General features: G+C 43.6%; 1 protein-coding gene across 5 annotated transcripts in view; it reads right to left on the bottom strand.

Annotated features, from left to right (window-relative positions):
• The window catches only part of GALNT13 (polypeptide N-acetylgalactosaminyltransferase 13), a 291999-nt gene that overhangs the window by 80690 nt on the left and 187213 nt on the right, over positions 1-24096 (bottom strand). For all 5 annotated transcript variants that reach the window (XM_083154067.1, XM_083154068.1, XM_083154069.1 and 2 more), the window contains exons 5-7: positions 23476-23646; positions 22829-22946; positions 21172-21352 (exon numbers count right to left, since the gene is read on the bottom strand). In XM_083154067.1, the coding sequence (XP_083010193.1) occupies positions 21172-21352; positions 22829-22946; positions 23476-23646 (470 nt within the window). The remainder of the gene's footprint in view (positions 1-21171; positions 21353-22828; positions 22947-23475; positions 23647-24096) is intronic.

The following is a 24096-nucleotide window of genomic DNA, read 5'->3' as shown; positions in this document are numbered from 1 at the left end:
TTTTTAAATTGTGTAATCTTTAGTGATTTTTTTTTTATACAAAAAGAGAAAATTACATTTAACATTCAACACATATAAACGGATCATATTTACATAGACATATACACATTTATATACAGCCTATGCGTCAATAAAAAAGAGAGAAGAGAAAAAATAAAATAAAAATTAAAAAAAAATTAAAAAATGTACTTACATTATTTGATGTACATTGTTATACCTGTAGTTTTCACAATTGATCTAAAGTGCTTATAAAGTGCTTATTCTGTGTTTATTTTTATTTTTTTATTATTTAATATAGATATTTCAAAAATATGTATCTGTCGTACTGTGTCATTTGGTGTCCAGATGGCTGATCGTCAATAGGTCAACATACACAAAGTTGTCATTGACAAAAGTTTGAGATACGAGCAAATGGTCGACATGGATAATGTCAACGCAAAAAATTTTTTATTTATTTTTTTCTTTTTCTTTGCACTTTTCCATCCACATAGACTCAAATTATGAACGATAAAGTGTGACGAGTGAAACGGTAACTGGCCCGAAAGGGATGCGGCACAGGTGTCAACATTGGCCCAAAAAAAGGTGAAAAACTAATGTCGACCTTGTTATGTGTCGACATTTTCCACTCCGACCTTTTGCTTGGGTCGACCTTGTGCATGTTGAACTTTTGCTGTTGACCTAATGACTGTGGACCTAGACATTGTCTATAGCAGGGATGGAGAACCTTCAACCCTCCAGCTATTTTTGAACTACACATCCCAGCATGCCCTGCACCAGTTTTAGCAGGGCCAGATAGCAAAACGGTAGTTGTGAGTTATCCGGGCGTCCGATTTTTTGATTGTATGCCTTAAGTTAAGGCATACAATCAGATGCGATGCGATGCGATATCGCATCGCATCGCATGCGACCATCGGATGCGATGACCCGATTTTTCCATAGGAATCAATGTTAAAATGATTCCTATGGAAAAAGGGGTCCTTTTCATACCCCTACTATCCAAGTGGGCATGGAGTTGGATATAAACCTGTGGCGAGCGTAGCGAGCCACCGAGCCCGAAGCGTGGCGAGCGAAGCGAGCCCCGCGAGGGGACGGTATTCTGTGTCCCCTCGCGGGGCTCGCTACGCTCGCCACGCTTCGGGCTCGGTGGCTCGCTACGCTCGCCACAGGTTTATATCCAACTCCATGCCCACTTGGATAGTAGGGGTATGAAAAGGACCCTTTTTCCCATTGAATTCCATGTTAAAATGGACTCAGTCCATTTTAACATTGATTCCTATGGAAAAATCGGGTCATCGCATCGCATCGCATCGCATCCGATGGTCGCATGCGATGCGATGCGATGTCCCGATCCGACCCGATTTAAAAATCGGACGCCCGGATAACTCACAAGTACCAGCAAAACTGTAGCAGGGCATGCTGGGATGTGTAGTTCAACAACATCTGGACAGCCGAAGGTTCCCCATCACTGGTATATGGGCTGTACCACACCCTTGTCGGACAAGACAGAGTAATTACGCCACACAGTAATAGACCACTTAATTACATGTATTATTATTAATTGCTCATTTTTTACACCTTCATTTAAAACCGTGTTTTCAAATCTATTAAGACACGAACAATGCTAATTTTAAAGTTTGAACACAGAAACAATTACACAGGATAGTGCAGATTTAATTTCTATCGATTGGAGATAAACATTTGCTCTGTGCTCCTCCTGGCATTAATCAATACGCACTTAGCAGCAGAACGAGTGTAGTCATCAACAAACACAGAAAACATAAATCAGTATTTAATGTGTTTTTAATAACTCTCTAAAATATCTGCCAAGTGATCATTTTATTAAATAACCATGAGAGGTGCATAATTTAACTACTTGCTGCAATGTGGCTAATTGTAGATACAATAAGACCATATAATTTATTATTTATTTATTAACAGTTTCTTATATAGCGCACACAGATTCCGCAGCGCTTTACAGAGCATAGTTATAATCAAAAACTCATAACAAATTACAGTACAAGACAGTTTCGGACAAGTACATGGTTAATATGGATAGTTGCACCAGGGGACAGGACACTGAAGCAATTATCAGGGTGGCAAAGGTTTATATATTCTAAGAAAGGCACATAAGGAGAGAGGGCCCTGCTCGTGAGAGCTTACATTCTAAAGGGATATAAACACAATTCTTCACAATTATTAGGAAAACCCTGCCCTAAGGGGGAATTCAATTAGCCAGGGCGTTTCAATTAGTCCCCGAAGTCAGATCGCGAACTGCACATAACCGGGATTTCTCTTTGGGTCTAAACAGAAATGGAAAGAATTCCCTGATAAATAGCCTGTTTTTGGTCACCATGACCGTGTTAACATATAGGGCCAGGAATTTATACTGGATTCTGTGGGTTAACGCCCAAAAAACCCAGATTAATTTAATGGGCAAGCAAATGGAGCGCTAATTGAATAGCCCTGGGTGTTAAAGATCAAGGCCACACCCTCTTTCACCTCCATTAAATTAACAGGGCTAATTGAATTCCTTCCACAGCCGTAAAATGAATACAGTGCAGTATATTGCACACAATTCATGTAACAGGACTGCATGACCAGGGAAGAAATCAATATACTGTAGTCAATGCTGTGAATGGCTGCCACGGTAAGCTGGCTGGATGTGCTTCAACAGCTCTTTACTATTAGTATTCCTAGTAGGGGAGGTACCCCTAGGTGGGTGTTTTACATAAGAGTGGCTAAAGTTAAATGTTTGCTTGTTATTGGTGCTGACAATAATGAGAGGAAATAAATAGTTAAGGATTGGGGGGAGATTCTCTAAATGCTGTAAAAACCTCGTTATCTGGGTTTTTACCACATTTCTGTATGCTCTATGGTCCCTCCGCACTGGCATCGCTGCGGAGGGAATTGCCAGCACAAGCTGGCGATTACTTGTTGAAGCCTATGGGCTTCTTACCGCAGCGCTACGGTGAGGGATCCGTCACGGATCCCTCCCGGCATGCCCCCCGCCGTCACTCGGAAGTCCAGTGCCGGCACCGCATCGCAAGGGACAGCTCTTATCGCAAGAGCTGTTCCTTGCGTTAATGCCCGCATATATTACAGCATAGGCCGTTATTAACAATGCGGTGGCCGGCGAAGGCGGGGTGATAATGGTGAGCGGATGTTACAACATCCCGCCCTGGGGCTGGAGATGAGTGAATCTGTTGTTCAATCCAGAAGCCACTTGTTTGCTAAACAACTAATTGAACTTATAGCCTTATACACTTGCACAATGTTTTAGTAGTATATGTTGGGACCCTAGCATTACGATGGTGCGACCACCCATTTCGTACAGTATCATCTCTTCTGGGTGTGACCTATTCCACCTAGGATAATCCTATGTAGTGCTTCATCTTTTAGGCGGCTCCCTCACTTGGTACCTTCCATGCAGGGGTGTTTTAAGGGAAGAGGAAGCCTCATCCAGCCAGGCCCCCTCTTCTCTGTTGGAAGTAGCAGAGCACTGAGACCCTACTGCGCATGTGCAGATCTCCGGAAAAATGATGCGGAGGACATTTTTCCTGCCGATTTTTGCAGCGATGATGCTGCTGTACTCTAGAGGGTAAGTATTAAAAAAAACTAGGTGCAATGTGTGCGGTGTGTGCTCCCACGCACACTGCATCATTATAAATACACCCCTGCTTTCATGGGTGGAATATATATCCACGAGGAGTTATTACCCAAAATGTCTGTACCTGCTCTCTAGGTTTTGCTGTTATTATTTCTGTATGTTTTTCAGTTTGAAGTCTAATGTCTTTGTACTACAGTATGTGCCATGTTTTTGATGTGTGTAAAGCGACTTTGGGTACTATTCAATTGTTTTTCACAAGCATTTCAGCTGCTATCCCCTGGGGGTGGTGTGTGTGTGTGTGTGTGGGGGGGGGGGGGGGTTGAGCTTATATACGCGAATGCTTTGTTAAACTTGACCATAATTAGTGTGTTAAGCGCAAAAAATAGATCAATTGAATACAGTCCTACGATCTCCTGTTATTTTAGACAGGAGATCAGTTGCGATATAACAATTGAATACCCCCCTTTGAGTCCTTAGAAAAAAGCTCTATATACTGTAGTTACAATTATTTTTACGGACTAGTTATTTAGTGGATCCAAAGCAATTGTGTGCAGCGCTGTTGTGGGATTTTATTTCTCTCTCCAGCCCCCTCTCTTCTTACATTTCTTCTATATTTTCCATCTCTCTGTAATTCTCTTACCTACTGTAGTTTTGTTTCTGTGCTGCTTCCCCCTCCCCGGTCTCTTTGGCCCTTATTCTGATCGGTGCGGATTTCTCCGCATGCGGTCGTACCGCCGATGTTTTTGGACTGCGCATGTGCAGAGGTCACTCTGCGCATGTGCAAGCGGTTTCGCCGCACGTATTCTTTATACGCCGCACAGGGGGCGGAGAGGGGCGTGTAGGGCTACTTAGCCTCATTACCCTATGCATACGCCCCGCGTTTCATTGGCGTTCCCATGCAAACGCGGGGCGTATGTAGGGGGCGGGCATCTGACATCACCGGATGTCAGCTGCCCGCCCCCATACATGATTTCATACGGACAAGTGTCCGTGTGGTCTAGGGTGGCGGGAGCTGGTGGAGCGTGCGGCCCTGCATTCAATGTTCGGCGACCATCGAATGCAGGGGCTGCTCCCAAGATGGAGGAGGCGTATCCCCGTCCACTTTCATGCGGACCGCCACATATCCGGAGGTGGCGATCCGTATGGAAGGCGGGGATTCGCCTGCACGGTCCTGGCCGCATATTCTGATCGGGCCGCACCGATCAGAATAAGGGCCTTTGTCTCCTGCTCCTCTTTTTTCTCTCGCTGCCTCTTCATTTCTCTGGCCGGGCCCTATGTCTCTCCTCCTACCAACCCCCTACTCTGCCTCCTTAGTCCCCTTTTGCTGTCTTGGTTCCCCACTCTCCCTACTCTTAAGGCCCATACACACATAGCGATTTTGGCTATTGTCTAAGCAATTTTCTAGATGGCTTAGAAAGCAAGCACAGATCGCTCCATGAGTACAGTCCATAGCAGCGGCAATGCGTGGTGCAGCATTTCACTATCACCTGCCTTGATTGCATGCAGTCAAAATCTAGTCAAATCACCAGTGTTCTTACTAGAAAATAATGGCCAGCACAGATCGTTCAGCAGACATCGCTGGTGCATCGTATGTGTGTGTGTGTGCTGAGCGATCCGTGCTTAAGCGCATCGCTAAACACGGGGCTCCAGTCTCCCCATGTTTACAGGGCTAAGTTTCTATTCTCTCTCTTTTTTGTTGCATCATAGACCATCAGCACATGGGCACAATTGTCCGCAGTCTGGAACCTGCAGGACTGAGACAAATTCTCATTTAGTGCAGGAAGAGGTGGGGATGGCTTACTTTCATTACAGGGGCAGGCCTAAAATAACCCTGAATGTGGGTGGCATAAAGTGGGGCAGAGGCAGGCAGGGCTTATGCCTGTCTACAAGCGCTATGAGCTCTGAGGGGGAGGGACTCCACCAGTGGAGGCTCCAGAGGAGGGGCTACAGAACAGTTCAAATTTAAATAGGGTATAAAAACCAACTGCCATGAGCAGGGGCTGGCTGGCAACTTTTAGCCTGGGGGGCAAGTCCAGAGCACCGGCCCATAAGTAACAGCGTATCGTTAAATGGAGGTTTTTCGTATATGTATTAATAAAAAAAAAAACAATAATAGGACACCACAGGCTGCTCCCCTGTATAATATCAGGAGCCCCACAGGATGCTCTCCCTGGCTAGTTATGCCAGAACCAGTAGCATTACTAGCCACTTTGGTACCCTGTGCCAGAAAGGAAATTGGTGCTTGCCCCACCACTACACAAAAAATAGGAGAGTGCGCGCCGAAGGCGCGCGGCAAAATGTAGGAGCGATACTTCATGGGGAAGAGGCGTGGCCCTATAAAAGTACTAATAACATCGTAATGCCCATAACACATTATATCACACACAGTAATGCCCATTATGTATTATGCCACACAGCGTAATGCCCCTTACACAATATGCTGCACACCATAATGCCCATATGATATTACGACACACATTATGCTCCACGCAATGCCCCGAGTACACCTGCATATGACTACATAATGGCCCAGGGTTACCGACAGTAGTAGCGCTGTATGTATATATATATATATATATATATATATATATCGCACACAGTTACCGACAGTAGCAGCGCAACTTATATTGTACATAACGTCCACATCAGTTGCCGACAGTAGTAGTATCACAACTAATACATACTGCCCACACCAGTTGCTGACAGTAGTAGCGCTGCTTATACGTAACACCCACACCAGTTGCCGACAATAGTAGCGTTGCCTATACATAACAACCGCACCAGTTTCTGACAGTAGTAGTGCTGCTTATACGTAACACCCACACCGACACCAGACGCAACAGCAGTAGTGCTGCCTATACATATGCCCCCACCAGTTGCCGACACTAGTAACGCTGCCTGTACATATGTCCACACCAGTTGCCGACACTAGTAACGCTGCCTGTACATATGTCCACACCAGTTGCCGACACTAGTAGCGCTGCTTGTACAAATGCCCACACCAGTTGCCGACACTAGTAGCGCTGCTTGTACAAATACCCACACCAGTTGCCGACACTAGTAGCGCTGATTATACATATGCCACACCAGTTGCCGACGCTAGTAGCGCTGCATGTACATATGCCCACACGAGTTGCCAACACTAGTAGCGCTGCTTGTACACATGCCCACACCAGTTGCCGACACTAGTAGCGCTGATTATACATATGCCCACACCAGTTGCAGACACTAGTAACGCTGCCTGTACATATGTCCACACCAGTTGCCGACACTAGTAGCGCTGATTATACAAATGCCCACAGCAGTTGCCGACACTAGTAGTGCTGCTTGTACACATGCCCACACCAGTTGCCGACACTAGTAGCGCTGATTATACATATGCCCACAGCAGTTGCCGACACTAGTAGCGCTGCTTGTACATATGTCCACACCAGTTGCCGACACTAGTAGCGCTGATTATACATATGCTCACACCAGTTGCCGACACTAGTAACGCGCCTGTACATATGTCCACACCAGTTGCCGACACTAGTAGCGCTGCTTGTACATATGCCCACACCAGTTGCCGACACTAGTAGCGCTGCTTGTACACATGCCCACACCATTTGCCGACACTAGTATCGCTGCTTGTACATATGCCCACACCACTTGCCAACACTAGTAGCGCTGCTTGTACACATGCCCACACCAGATAAGTACACTCACATTTTACTTAACTGGTTCAGGGCACTTCAGGCTGACAGCTCATCATCTCCTTCACAGTGGTGTAGCTCCGCCCCCTCCGGACGTTAGCCCCGCCCCTTTTTCGATCCCTACAGGGACGCTGAGCAGGAGCAGGGAGGGATCCTCTGTGCTGTCCACGCTGCTGCCTGTAATGCAGTGTGATACAGGCGCAGCAGCTGCTGGCAGCCACAGAGGTCTGAGCTCCTCAGAGTCCACAGCCACTCTCTGTAGCGGCCTCCTGCACTAGACGTCCTCAGTGCAGGAGGCGGCGGCCATGTTTCCGAAGACCAGTCGGAGACTGGTTAGCCGTGGCTGCAGCAGCAGCCTCAGAAACAGACAGGCGGCCCGCACACAATAGATTGAGCGGCCCGGGGGGCACATGGCACCCTGCCCCCCGGCCCAGCCCGCCCCTGGCCATGAGTCAGTTTGGAATGGCAGTTGGTGGCAGGTGCTGTGCCTCCCCTATTTGAATTTTGAACTGTGCTGCAGTGCCCCCTCTGGAGCCTTCGCAGGACTCCAATTATCTCCATTGCGCAGGTGCTAGGCAGATATTAATTCCCTTACATAATACATGTTGTAATGTTTCTTCTTTGTACCTACATATTCCTGTTCCACTTTACAAAAAATGAAGAAAATTATTTCGAGTTCTCAAATTATTTTTTTCATTATGCAAAACATCTATTGGTCTGTACAAACTGTGCAAAAGTACAATTGTTATAAATAAATACGTAAATGGCACAAAGATTTGCTTGTTTGTATTTCTCCTGTACCTAGAACAAGATAGATTTTTTTTTAAATTGAGCTGAGCAGGGAAGAGAACCTAAAAATAATGTATACAGAACTGAGTATTATGTATTATAAATGATGTTAGTAATGATGGTAGGAATGATGTTAGTAAGTAGTTTTAAATAGCCCCCTCTTCCTTAAAACTAATTAATAAGGTATTTTTCTATCACCTACTTAAGATAGTTTAACCTGCAGTCATTAAAATGGCAATTACGTATAAAATTACGCAAAATTGGTCACAAATTGGCAGAAGATTACAAAATTCCTGCTTTGCAGTTCACTCTAATTCCACTGTAGGGAGCAGTGTATTCAACACAGAATCTAGTTTTTATGCACCTTGAAAGCGACCCCAGAGATAATGTTCCATCAGTGCATTACGTGCAATTATTCTGAGCAGTGTCAGCAGACTGCCATCAAAGTCATCATAGTCTAGAAGTGCATCTCTCTTTCCCATCTAATTAAAATAATTTACAGAACTACTAACGAGTTGCTATTCTGCGTATAGGAATAACAATTAAACGTAATTACTTGAACTTATTCTATAGAAGTTCCTGTGTGAAAAGTAAGGTTGTAATGATTTAATGACCAGTTTTCAAAGCTATTTTATATTTCAAATTACAGCTATGCCATACATGTAATCATACGCAACTGCAGTATAATCAAATAAACATCTATATTATGCATGTAGGCATATACTTTACAAATGTGATATAATCGCAATAAATATCTATACCATACGTAGACATACACAACCAGTGGCGGTTTTTACCTATGGACTGCAGGACTGCAGCCCCCGCAGTAAAATCACCATTTTGCTCAGCCATAGTGTAATCTGTGAGACCTCACTGGCTTCACTGTGACTAGCAGTGACTTCCTTTTGGAAGTCCTACCTGCCAGTCAACCGCAGTGAGGCATTTACTCCCTCCAGGACTGCCAGTCCGGAATGCGATAGGTATGGAGCTACAGATGGGTCTTGTCCCATCCTTGCTGGCGGGTCGCCATGGCGTCTGCGCTGGCGACCCGCCAGCAGCCACGCCAGCGAGGAGACTGAGACGCGCGTGCGTCTCACGCGCACGCGCGTCTCAGTCTCCGTCGCTGGCGCGACGGAAACCCTGTCCGTCTCCGCCTCAGGGAGACGGACAGGGTTAGGGGGGGGTTAGGGGGGGTGCGGGCAGTCGGCGGGGACCCCGGGTTACCGCCGGCAAGCCGGCGGGGACCCGGGGAAACGTATGGAAGCGCCGTCGGAAGGGGACGCGCGCGTCTCTCGTGCGCGCGCGTCCCCTTCTCACGATCGCCATGGCGCTGGCGGGGGATGGCGGCTGGCGACGCCAGCGCCATCCCCTGCCAAGATGGGAAAAGACCCATCTGTAGCTTCTTGTAAGAAGCCACTCCTTGTTTTTGCAGCGTTAGGCAGCTTCTATGGGATGCAGTTGATGCAGCCCATAGACATCTGGGGTAGGCGCATAAGCAGTACTGCCAGCGATATTGCACGTGCACCAGGCCCGGCACCTATTAACTGTATTATACGGGTTCCGGAACCCTGGACAGTGGCAGGGGGAACCAGCAGCGAAGCTGTGACAGTTAGTAATGACTACAGCTGTGCATCAGAGCTAGGGGATTTGGAAAACATGGACCGTTGGTAGATCTCGAGGACCGGTTTGGCCACCCTGATCTATACCATACATATAGGCATACACAACTATAAATCAAAATAAACACATACAATACAGTACATATAGGCACTGTAGTATAATCAAAATAAACAATCTACAGTATAGCATACATGTAGGCATACACAACTGCAATATAATCAAAATAAACATCTATATACAGATGGGGCAGGTCCCATCTTGGCAGGGGATCGCGATGGCGACGCCAGCCGCCATCCCCCACCGACGCCATCTGCATAGCGAGAAGGGGACGCGCGCGCCTCATGCGACGGCGCTTCCAGACGCTCCCCCGGGTCACCGCCGGCTTGTCGGCGGTAACCCGGGGTCCCCGCCGCCTGCCCGCACCCCCCCCCCTAACCCTGTCCGTCTCCCTGAGGCAGAGACGGACAGGGTTTCCGTCGCCCCGCCGACGGAGATTGAGACGCGCGCGTCTCAGTCAGATGGTTAGCGAGGCTGCTGGCGGATCGCCAGCGCTGACGTTCTGGCGATTCGCCAGCAAAGAAGAAGCCTGCCCCATCTGTACCAAACATGTAGACATGTACAACTGTAATATAATCATATAAACATGTATACTGTACATGTAGGCATACACAACTGTAATGATTCATATAAACATCTATAACATACAAATACGGTAGGCATATACAACTGTATAATGGGGTCCATGGAGAACTTTGTCTTCTATCGAATTTGAGACAAAGCAGTAGAGAGTTACTGTACTGATTTATTTGTTGCTTTTCCAGTAATGCCACAGTCCCCTTTAGTATTTTCAACCCCCATTTTATCCGAGACATGCAGTCACCCAACACAGACCTCGCAATTCAAAAACTGGAGCTATCCAAACTGTTATCTCCTGCTCCCACCCTACTACTGGTCCTCCTGGTTGTATTCCCTGTTATCCTGCTCCATTTGTCTCTTTAGCTCTGAGCCCTGTTTAATGCCCTACTGGTTGGCTACAGTCCTAAAATAGCCAAGGTGCTTTATACTTGCTGCATGACGCACACTTTGTGCTGACCAGGGGTCAACCCAAACTTACGGCCAATAAGAAGACTAGTGCTAGAGCCCACAATGGAACACTAAGCAGAACTAGATTAGTGGTGATGCCTTATTACTGCAGGCTACAACATAACATTGTGATTGTTTTAGATTAGTTCTGGACTAGTGAAGTCCTGGGATCTTTATTCATGCATTCGGAAGTTACCACAATGGCTGACTTTGCATATGTGCAGCTAATATGAAGTTTTGTAAAAAAAAAAAAATTTACCTCAGAATTTAAACATATATTTAACTGCAAAAAAAATGATCACTATGGTTGTAAAGGTTGCATAAAATAGCACTTTAGAATGATTCTCCGGACAATTTATTTAGGCTATACTGAGCTTTAAAAGTAATTTATAGTGTAAATGACCAATAATGTATTGAGTCCTCTTGTGTAATTTATTCATTAATTCACTGATAATGTCGTCCATCATATTTCCTATGCATACTATTAACACAATCGCTCTCTCAATACCAGATACTTTCATGGTTGCCAATTCTTCACCTCCAGTCTTACTAATCATCGCCAAGAAAGCATCCAATATATGATATATAGGCCATATATCGCTTAAATACAAACCAGAAATCACAGCTGTTAGAACATTTGTGAGGATTTAATGGATAACATGGTAATACCTGGCTGGTGGACTCACTCTATCAGGAAAGTCCTATAATTGGATGTCAAGAGGGGTGAGATTTGAGGCTTTGATTGCCGATAATGGTGGCTGAATACAGGAGTACATGGTTTATTATCATTTTACTAATATGGCACCACAAGGTTTCTGCAGCACCTAACAAAGGGGGTTATTCTGGCTTACTCGCAAAGGCAAATTCCTTCTCAAATGGACAAAACCATATGCACTGCAGGTGGGGCAGATGTAACATGTGCAGAGAGAATTAGATTTCGGTGTGTTATTTCGTTTCTGTGCAGGGAAAATACTGACTGCTTTATTTTTACACTGCAATATAGATCTCACTTTGAAGTAAAACCCCACCCAAATCTAATTCTCTCTGCACAGGTTACATCTGCCCCCACCTGCAGTGCACATGGTTTTGTCCATTTGAGAAGGAATTTGCCTCTGCGAGTGAACCAGAATAAGGGCCAAAGTACATAATGAGTGAAACAAGAAAACCTGGGTACACGCCCTGTGATTTTCTGGACAAATTATCATTATGACATGAATCAGAGGACATTGCAAGCATGGAATATAGCAAGTGTTAAAAGGGGTGTATATTCTGATAGGGAGAGGGAGAGAGTTCCAAAGGTAGGTAGAGGCATGGGCAAAATCTTGGAGGTGGGAGAAGAACAATGGAACTAGGCATGGGAAAAAAAAACAGCATTTGCTGCATTGTAGCGCTTTATATCCAGATTCGTAGACCTATATACAAGTGTCATATCAAATTTATCAGCACAACCTCCTGGTGCATCCTAGTCACCTCAAATTGTGACTAAGATGCATTTTCGGGTAAAAGATGCACTGGACCTGGTACTCTTGGAGGGGCTGTTTGGCACCACTGTGTTTATAAATATTTATTTATTAACAGTTTCTTATATAGTGCATACATATTCCGCAGCGTGAGGACACATCTTGAATATTAGTGAGAGACTAGTAATAGTTATGGAGTAAATTGATGGAATTGTGAGTAATGAAGAGGAAGATGTTAAGAATTCTTGTAATTTTGTTTTAATCTAAAACAGGGGTCCTCAAACTATTTTGCTCTGGGACCCCATCAGACAATAAAAATAATTATGGGACCCCAGCAAGTTACTGCAGAAGGTCATCACATCACATATGTAGTCAGCAGACAGCACATAGATGGAAGCATTGTGGAGGCAAAAAATGATGGGAGGAGTCTAAAATAACAGACTCCTTGAATCACTGACTGAGATTAAAAAAGTCATCAACCTGATGGTCAGCAACATGGAGTCGCGACCCCACAATGAGAAGGTCGGGACCCACTTTAGGGTCAGGACCCACAGTTTGAGAACCACTGATCTAAAATATTTGTAGAACTGCTAGTCCAATTACCAAATGCTATAAGATTTCCTGTAGCAATATGATTTACAGAACTGCACCTTAAACTTACCGCAGCAAATTATTCTACAACACAATTTGACATTTTATTGTGCAATATGAATACAGTTAGCACCAACGATGCACTGCCAGAATCCCTATATTTATTTCACAATCCAGTCACTCTGCCTATTCCTATCAGGCACCATGTGTCTCAAATAATCTACAAGAGTCTAGTAAGTCTGCCTCTAGCTGGAGATATGTTTGTAACATCTGCCAAGTGTCATTATAATTATGTGTGTAATTGCAATTCAGTTTTTTTTTTAAATTTGTCATTGCAAAAAAACCTGTATCATGTACTGTCATGTCCCACGAAGTATGTGTCTTTATATGCTGTTCAGTAACTGTCATGTTATTATTGCAAAGCTTTGCATTCTTGTGAAAATTGTCCTTCCTTGTTCCTGTAGGGCTCTGATGTCATTAGCCCTGCCTTCTTCCCATCTCTATCTCATTGTATGTCTGCCATCTTAACCTTCAGTTGATTCCTGTTGAGCTCTGGCAAATTATTATCTTTTCACCTACTATTTTTGTGCATTATTACAAGAATATCAGCTTGAAATAAAACCTCATCTGGATTCTTCACACATGCCTCTTCAGTTGAGTTGACACTGTCTGACAAAGTCTCCTGATGTAAGTACTGGTTCACTATGGACATACACAGATGAACTGTCTTAAAGGCCTTACATTTACAGCCTGGTTATTGAGTCAGAACAGTGAAAAGATAGTTTATAAACTGCCAGATATACCAGCAAGCCAGCTGCAGCTTCTGCAGATACAAAGAAAGTAACTAGTTTGCCTGCAGTGTGAAGAGAAATCATCAGTGTTTTGCAGCCACACAGACAGCTACATCACACAGATTCTTCTAGCAAGCTACTGTACAAACTTACTCCAGTGTTATTCAGCTAAATTCTTCCTGTCTGCTATCATGGCTGAAGGGAACGCTGTGCAGCCTGTTCAAGATCAACACTATCTACAATCAGAACAAGAAGAAGTTATGGATCTCAACTTACAGTCTAAACGCCCTGTTAAGCCTACATGGAAGGTTAAAGAGAATCTTGAAGGTAGGAAACATGAACTTTCTGCCCATATCCTAAACTTATGGCAAAAACTACAAAGTCACATGTCCACCATCTCTCAGCATGATTGTGATGTCTCACCACTAGAGGGAGCCCTAGGTCAGCTTTGTTCAGTATATGAACTTTACACAAAGAAATGTCAAGAATATGTACATGTTTTGAAAACGCTTAATACTCACGACGCATTAAAGGAATTGCAAGGCTTCAAACATCTCAATTTGGATCGAGATAGTTTAGTATGTGAAATTAAGTGTAAGACAGCAGCCAGAATCGCACAATTATTGGAAACATCATCACGCATTTCTGTGTCCACCAGGCATTCAAAGCGATCATCTAAGTCACGAAGTTCAAAATATTCCATGCTTAGTGAACAACTTTTAAAGGCACGTACAGAAGTTGAAACTGCTAAAATACAAGCCGACTTTGCAAAAAAAAGGGCTGAAATGCAAGCTGAAATGGAAGCCAGAGCAGCGCGGGAAAAGGCGGAAATAGAAGCTCTGGAGAAACAATGTGAACATGCCACAGCAATGGCACGTTTAAAGATTTTAGAACAAGCTGCCAGTATAAATGAAAGAGACAGCATCAATTTAAGTCAAGTGGATGCAGAGGATCCTGTTAAGCGCACTAGAGACTACGTCTTAAGCCAGAACAGTGAACCCCTGATTGCTGAAAACATTCCTAACAGGGCACAACAAAGGGACTCTGATCATTTTTCAACAAACCATGTCCAAGGTCAGTACAATACACACACCACAGTGCACCAAGGTCCAATGCCGCAAGAAGCTCCATATACAAATGTATGGTCGCAAACCAATATGCCAGTAAGTCACCAGATCCCTGGTAACCACACAGTTTCATATGCAGCAAGACCTATGGACTTTAAACCAGCTCCTAGGCTAAATGCCTATGCACCCCCATATCTCCCTATGTCTCTTACCCAGAACACTATAAACAATACGAACAACCAAACTCAGCAGCCAGCATTTTCTTGCCCAAAGTCAGAGAAAACAGACATGTCAGACTTCGCAAGATACATGGTTCGCCGTGAACTTATTAAGACTGGCCTCACTAAGTTTGATGATCAGCCTGAGAACTACAGAGGTTGGAAATGTGCCTTCAGGACCGCAATTAGTGACCTTGGCATTACTGCTGCTGAAGAACTAGATCTACTGGTCACATGGCTTGGCCCACAGTCCACAGAGCGTGTCAAGCGACTCAGATCCGTCCACATCGCTAATCCTGCGGCAGGCCTCATTGCTGCCTGGGAAAGGCTAGAAAGGAGCTTTGGAAGTCCTGAAGCCATAGAGAATGCTTTGTTCAAACGGCTGCAGAATTTCCCAAAAATATCCGGCAAGGACAATGAGAAATTTCAAGAGCTCAGTGACCTACTCTTTGAACTCCTGCTGGCCAAGGCTGATACTCACTTACCTGGCCTCAGTTACTTGGACACAGCTCATGGGGTAAACCCAATAGTTTCCAAGCTGCCATACGGTATTCAAGAAAGGTGGACTACACTTGGGTCAAGATACAAAAGGGAAAATCAAGTCTCCTTTCCCCCATTTTCCTACTTCTGCGAGTTTGTCAAGAACATTGCAGAATCCAAGAATGACCCAAGCTTCTTCTATAGTGAGCCAAATCATCCTGGTTCACTTTCCCCCAAGTATGATAGCCCACGTTCTAACTACAAGAACCATAGGGCGTCAGTGTCAGTGAATAAGACAGAAATCCTTTCCACACCAACATCAGCTCCTGACCAGAGCAACCAAGGTGACGTGATCGAAAACCCTAATCGTCTGTGTCCCATACATAAGAAGCCACACCCCCTCAAGAAATGCATTGGCTTCAGAAAGAAACCACTCCAGGAACGCCTGGAACTTCTAAAGAAGTTTGGGGTATGTTACAGATGTTGTGCTTCCACTGAACATTTTGCTAAGGACTGTAAAACTGCTATTAAATGCACAGAATGTGACTGTGACGACCACGTGCAGGCACTTCACCCATCTCAACTTAATCCTACACCACCCGCACATCTCCCTCCTATGCCAAGGCATGGCGGGGAGATTACAGATCAAACGGCAGGTCCCGCTACTATATCTTCTTCATGCACTAAAGTTTGTGGGGAAGGTCTTTGTGACAAATCTTGTGCAAAGATATGTCTAGTCAATGTATACCCCAAGGGACAGCCAGAGAAGACTCTAAAGGTTTACACCATCTTGGATGACCAGAGCAATCAGTCACTCGCAAGTCCAGAACTCTTTGATCTGTTAAAATTAGAAGGAGATATTTATCCTTACACTTTGGGTACCTGTAGTGGAATTACGGAGGAATCTGGAAGAAGAGCCAGTGGACTGGTTGTAGCATCTCTCAAAGACAATCTTGAGATACCCTTACCCACACTTGTCGAGTGTAACCAGATACCATCCAACAGAGAAGAGATTCCCACACCAGAGGTCGCTCTTCATCACATTCACCTAAGGCCTATATCCAATGAAATACCAAACCTCGACGAGAATGCAAAGATCTTACTTCTACTCGGTAGAGACATTCTCCAAGTACATAAGGTGCGTCAACATATAAATGGACCAAATAATGCTCCGTTTGCCCAACGCCTTGATCTAGGTTGGGTTATCATAGGCAATGTCTGTATGGACAAAATGAAGCCGCCTACCAAGATTTCCTCATTTAAGACAAACCTCTTGCCAAATGGTCGCAGCACTCACTTTCAGCCATGCCCACATCATTACTGGGCGAAAGAGAAGCTGGGTAGCAGTAAATTACAGCATGACCATCACAATAATACGAACATAGTCCTGTCTCGGGGTGACAGTCTTGGACTTACAGTTTTCAATTCAACAAGTGAGGATAACAAGTTAGCATATGCAAGAGAAGACAAAGAATTTCTCAAGATAATGGACAAAGATTTCACTCAAGATGATTCCAACAGCTGGGTAACACCTTTACCCTTCCGCCTGCCAAGAGTGAAACTACCAAACAATCTACAACAAACAGTTGCAGACCTTGAACATGCAGAGGAGTTTCTCATTCAGTGTGTACAACAAGAAGTATACTGCCAAGAAATTGATAAGATAACAAAGGGAGCCACCCTATCCGAGAACAGTGCACTCTTTGAACTGAACCCAGGAATGGATTGTCACAAATTGCTAAGAGTGGACGGTCGTATAGCAAAATCCAATAAGACTGGAGCTGCTTTAATTCCTTCTGAAATCTTAGACCACAATGACATCTACAGGCGCCAGTGGAAACAGGTTCAACACTTGTCCAATGTGTTTTGGTATCCCTGGAAGACAGAGTATCTACACATGCTTCAAAGTCGTCATAAATGGCAGATGTCAAAACCCAACCTCCAGATCGGTGACCTCGTTCTCTTAAAGGACAAAGAGGCCCATCGCAATGACTGGCCAATGGGACTTATCACCAAGGTTATCCCAAGCGACGATGGAAAGACTCGTAAAGTGGAAGTCAAAGTGACCAAAGGAGGTTCTGTCCGAGTTTTCTTCCGTCCAATTAGGGAATTAGTGCTTCTTCTCCCAAAGGAAGATGTCACATAAAGACGAACTTGGCTACTAGATTCAGCTAATCATAGGGAGAAATTTACTACAAACTTCCAGCTATCATACCATCGACACCTAATTATTCGGATTACAGTGTGGGTTGGTGGAAGTGTTTGCAAGTTGCGACTTCCCCAATCCGAAGATGGGTTTGACACTTGGGACTTCAGTCACAAGATTTAGACTAAATGTTTTCTTATAATTATCTGTTATTGTTGCAGGTTCTCTTTGTTTACAGGTCTCAAGATCAATTCTGCACTTCACCAAATGACTTTATTATGTTTGAATTATCGTGAAATCTAAAGATTTCAGACGGGGAGTGTCATGTCCCACGAAGTATGTGTCTTTATATGCTGTTCAGTAACTGTCATGTTATTATTGCAAAGCTTTGCATTCTTGTGAAAATTGTCCTTCCTTGTTCCTGTAGGGCTCTGATGTCATTAGCCCTGCCTTCTTCCCATCTCTATCTCATTGTATGTCTGCCATCTTAACCTTCAGTTGATTCCTGTTGAGCTCTGGCAAATTATTATCTTTTCACCTACTGTTTTTATGCATTATTACAAGAATATCAGCTTGAAATAAACCCTCATCTGGATTCTTCACACATGCCTCTTCAGTTGAGTTGACACTGTCTGACAAAGTCTCCTGATGTAAGTACTGGTTCACTATGGACATACACAGATGAACTGTCTTAAAGGCCTTACATTTACAGCCTGGTTATTGAGTCAGAACATGTACTGTGGCAAACCCAGTAACACATGACTGCTCACTCAGGTTAGCTGAACCAGCTTGCTGTATTTCATTCAGAAAAATGTCAGGATGGTACAGACAGCATTAGGTGGGGTTACAGAAATCACATCCATAAAGCTGGTCATCCCGCCCCCAACACAAGATGATCTACTTATACTCATACTTGCCGTAAATCGGGTCCCCCTCGTGGCCCCCCGGGAAGGTGGGCAAGTCGCCTGCATGCTCCCCAAATCACCTTGCCTCCCCCTGGACTCATTGAAATTAAATTCAGAATTTGTAGGTCTGCGGGTGAGACTAAAATGACACAAATCGAGTCATCTTAGCCACGCCCCCTTCCTTGCGGACCCGCGAATCACGGAGTTTGTGTGGATTGGGGGTGGAGCTTTGTGATGCCAGCCTTGTCCCCACCCCCCAAAGTACAGCTTTAAGTCTCCTCTCCAGGCTTCTCCAGGAGAGGCAACTGCAAAAGGCAGCAAGTATGCTTACACTGTACTTTCTGTCAGATGTGAACCTCATGTGTAGCTGTGCTGTGTGTGCTGTGATGTGTGAGGAATTAACCCTGTCTTTGTCGTTAGATTCTCACAGAAATCATGATTCTGTCTCATAAGAGACTGGGACAAAGAACCTTATTTGTCACTGTCAGGACCATTGAGAGGTATGCCAGGCCGTGGTAAAATTTTGGTGGAGTGGCCTAATCTTGGGAGGCGTGGCCACCTACCTCAATTAGACCACACCCCAAAAATGTTTAGGGGGGGTGAAAAAACAGTTTAAAGTTGAGGGGGGATTGTTGGTATTGTCTCCCCCCCTCAGCAGCACACACCTACAGCATGTGCTGTCAGTTAGATGCTCATGCTGAGCCTGCTGTCAGCAGAGCACATGCTGTAGGTGTATGCTGCTGCTGCCCGGGAGGGACGGAGGAGGGGGGGGGGTCGGATCAGTGCCCCGCTGTGCCCCTTTAGCAAGCCCGGGCCCCTGGTTACTGTACCCATGTCAAAATATAGCGACATTGCAAGACGTTTTCCAAAATTAAAATAAAATAAAAAAGAGGTAACGCAAAAAGATGAGTGATACTTAGTAGCAAATTATCATTCATATCTTATGCTTATTTAATAAATGCATATACTGTATAGAACCCATTGTGAGTATAATGACAGTCCAGACTATTCAATTACGACAATAGATCTCAATGTAATGTTACAGTTTCTAAACACAGAACCATTTTCTAGCAATGTACATTTGCATGGAAATCTTATTGCCAATTACTATGAACTAGCGTGCCAAGCAGGCATGAAGGAGCTGAATGAAAAACAAATCCATGCTGTGGAGCTGTTGGCTTTCTCTATTTCTAAGGGGAAGGGGGATATTAGCTGCAGCTACATACAGGAAATTCCTGAAATTATCTAGGACCATAGTATTTGCCTCCTGTATAGCAAGAAGCATAATTAATGGATAAGGTAATGACAATGTAGAGTAGCTATTGATGTAACAGAATAATTATGTTAGTGGGGTTGTGGTATAATAGGCCAACCGTGAAAAGATCAACATGCAGGAGGTCAATATTAACAAAATGTAGACACAATGAAAACATCGACATGGATATGACACCTGAAATGATCGACTTGAGTTTTTTATGCTTTTTTTGGTGCCAATTTGTAAATTGAGTCACCCACTAGGTATAGGACAGGCTAAAGGCAGCACAAGACATGGCTTGATTTCACCGAAAAACCTCAGATCTTTACTAATTGAGTCATGGCAATTTTTATTGGTACTTTGGGAGACCTAAAGATCACTTTTATGACCTTCGTGTCCAGCTTACCTAAAGATCACTTTTATGACCTCCATTTATAACTTCTGTAAAGATAACTTTTATGTCCTCATGTCCAACTTACGTAAATGCCACTTTTATTACCATATCCAACTTACCTAAAGATCACTTTTATGACCTCCATGTCCAACTTACCTAAAGATTACTTTTATGACCTCCATGTCCAACTTACCTAAAGATCACTTTTATGACCTCCATGTCCAACTTAAATAAAGATCACCTTATGACCATCATGCACAACTTACCTAAAGATCACTTTTATGACCTCCATGTCCAATTTACCTAAAGGTTGAGGTTGAACTGACCAAACTTTCAAAACACATGTTTCACAATATTTACTTTGAGGTGTTTTCTGGAGCAAAAGATATTAACTCAGAGGGTTGAAACAGTAGATGTTGACCTCGAATACCAAGTTTTGGGCACAAAGGCAAAGCTCCACCGTCACTTTCATGACAATATAATTATATGTCTTGCAGCAAGGCCCTCCTACCTCTAAGTCTGTCTGTTGTTACCCAGTTTGTTTTATCACTGTTTACTATTGTAAAGCGCAACGGAATCTGCTTCGCTATATAAGAAACTGTAAATAAATAAATAAATATGTTTTATGTACTAGTTAAATAATAAAAATATATTAAAATAGCATAGAAAATAAGAAAAATGTATCAATGTAAACACCAGGCAATATACTTACTAAAAAATAATAATAATAAATACCCTTTCTTAATACAACTTTATCTGGTACATTTGTTCAGTTCACTCTCTTAACATTATTTAATAACACAGTACAGCGTATCCCTACCTGGTGACTGTAGAGGGGGCAGTAGAGAAGATGTGACTTTGCATTGTGCTGCTATCGATTAGGCATCCACTCCAGCAAAGTCCCTACTTTTTCTAAACAATAAATTGGCGTCAATCGCTTCTGCTATTCTCTACGCAAATACTGTATGCCCTTCAAATTAGTTCATAGGATTACATACAAAAGAACTTAACTGCATCACTGTGTTTAGGTGACTGTGTTTATGGTAGGCTTTAAATTAAAAAAAAAAAATTACCTGGTGATATTATATAGAAGAAATCCTTAAAGTCGTCCATCCAGACTTCTGCTAATCTTCTGTTGTTCTTGTTGATCACATGACCTGTTCCTCCAGGGAAGGTATAAGGGGTGGCTTTTCGAAACACATGTCCAACATGAGAGCATGTTACAATTTCAAGTGATCCACCACACTGCCAAATCTATGGGTTTGCAAGTGGAATAAAATATATTAATGTCATCATTATTTTATTTTAAACTTAACATTAATGCTGTTTAATTATTTTATTTGTAGATTTAGGACAACATTACATAAACCAGTGTAGTCTACTCTGTGGAGAAACCTTATCAGGGCCGGACTGGCCTTCTGGCACTTCTGGACGATTTCTTCCTGCAAGGTGGAGGCCCTTCCCGATCAGCGAACAGAAAGAGCTACTGGACTTGCCGCTGAGGTCCAGGAGAGAGGGGGGTCATCACACTCCGCTATTCCTGCAAGCAGGGAGATGCACAGTGCATGTGTGTGTGTGTGTGTGTGTGCATGAGCGTGTCCGGTGTGTGTGTGTTCTAGTGGCCATGCACGGCATCGCACAACAAGGGTGTTTGGTCACCACTCTCAGGAGCATGGCCTCATGGGATGCCCCCATTTATCCACAGTATTTCTGTGTGCTGTGCATTTGAACAGACCTGCATGGCCAGACTTTTAGTCTGAACCAGTCCATAAGGCCGTCGACATTTACCAGCATTGCTAGATGGCCAGTCTAGCCTGTCCCCCATCTTGCTCATGTACTAAGCAGATATTTAGGCATACTTACCGGCATACTGTATGAATAAATCTAAATTTCCCTTAACCTCGGCCTAGTTGTGTTTCATTTATGACGTATAATCTATTTTTTTTTTTTTACTTTTTTCTTTATTTTAGTTTTTAGACCAACTCTGCAGCTGAATGGCAGATACACCACACAGGAAGATGGCGTATGGCTTGTAAATAGAGACGGATTACAAATAGAAGCAAAAAAATAAATAAAAATAAATGACAAAGCAACATAGCAGGGTGACTATCGTCTGCATTACCAAACAGCAAATCTAATTAGCATGTACTTGAATTACCCTTCACAGCTGCCTTCTCTAATTTTTTTAGCGTAATCCAATACAACATAGCAAAACCAATTTACCCTAACTACATTTCAGTGGAAAAGGTGAAATCTGTACCCATTTGTTACTCCTGGAAATATTGATCCACAGACTCATTGTAAAATGCTTCAACATTAAAGTAGCTATATCAAATGTACAATGTGAACACTATTACTGACCTCCCAACTGTCCTGATTTTCATGGGACCGTCCTGGTTTTTTTTAATGGTCCCACGTCCCACCTGGGGTTGGTAGTGTCCCGCGGTGGGGCAATTGGGAGTCCCCCATGCCCAACGCTGCTCTGCGATGAATAGATGCTGTGCGCATGTGCACAGCGTCTATTCCCGGAGACATAGGAGCTGGGGGCATGGCCATGCCTCCACAGTGGTAAAAATGGAGGCGTGGCCTTGTGGGAGCACTGCGAGTATAGGCCATGCCCCCTTGCTGATAGGCCACACCCACTTCCCCATCTATCACAAGTTAAAAGGTTAGAAATCTAATATCTATAAAGCAAACATAAAGTAAAATAATAATTAATAAAATACTTACTCTGAATGACATTTCCAGATTTTCTCCACCCCATATATCCATTCCTGAATCATATGTGCCTAGTTCTTCAAAATAATTCTTGTCAATGGAGAAAAGACCTCCAGCCATTGTAGGCGTTCTGGTGGAAATAAAAAATATATGCTTTGAAGTCTAATTAAAGTTGAACTGTCTATAACAATAGTGACTATTATAACACTTACTACAGAACTCACCTGACACTTTTTCAAGCAACCTACATAAGTTGTGAAAAGTTATTCTACACTTTGTACTGGCTGAATAATAAACAATGGAGGTTTCACCTATGGTAAACAGGAGCCTGTTTTTAAATAGCTGAAAAGCAACTTTCCTTATTGAAACCAGTGTTTATGAGAGGGGTTGTGACCATTTAGAAATGCAGAGTAGAAAACAAGCAGCTCAGCAGCATTTTTAGCCTCTAGTATAACCATTATTACTATTAGGATAACCATTATTAATATAATTATAGTAAAAGGCCCTAAATATGTAAAAAACATTATACCCTTTTTTCACCTTATTTCTCCATCTACTTCATCTATGTTCCCTCATACTGTGTATCTAGTCATGTAGTCCATATTGTGATCTGTACTGACTGCACAGTGTGCCATGTGTGTATAGAGTTGTCTGTTTACCTTACTGGTAATGTTCTGTCTCCTTTCCTTCTGTCCATTTCTCTCTGGGGAACAGGATACCAGCGGAAATTCAATTTCCAATTAAATCCACCGTAAGTCATGTCTGAGCCAGCCATGTACTCAAATGTGTCATCGCTTATTACATCGATTATTGGACAAACAACCGTTTTTCTGGAGACAGAAATATGAAACAGAGTGAAATAAATGAGTTTATCTCCCACACATATATTATTTCATGCCAAGTTCTGTGCACTGGAATTGTAATATATATCTGTAATTACGCCTTTATTTGTAGTCTTTTTATAACCCGCAGCCAGACTGTCACATAGACATAACCCTGTAATATCAATCCTGAACTCAAGGTATGTATATTTTATATCCATACTTACCTACAGGACTTTGTAAGTCTCCTGTCTGGGAGAAACTAGGAAAGGAGACACTGAAGGGCACTTTAGGGGGAAGGGCTGAGGGCAAGGTTGGACTGGCCACACCCACAGAAGTTCAGCGGAAACCCCTGTCCAACACAGTCCAACACTGGCTGAATGTTCTCCTCGTTAGGCACTGCCCCCTACATAGAGAAACACCTTGAATTTGCGGGATCGCTTTGAGGGGGTGGAGCTA

Source organism: Crinia signifera, chromosome 7 (genome assembly GCF_055691185.1).
Source record: "Crinia signifera chromosome 7, ASM5569118v1, whole genome shotgun sequence".
Classification (NCBI taxonomy): domain Eukaryota; kingdom Metazoa; phylum Chordata; class Amphibia; order Anura; family Myobatrachidae; genus Crinia; species Crinia signifera.
Note: the sequence above shows the minus strand (reverse complement) of the source record. Positions and strands in the feature narration are given on the sequence as shown.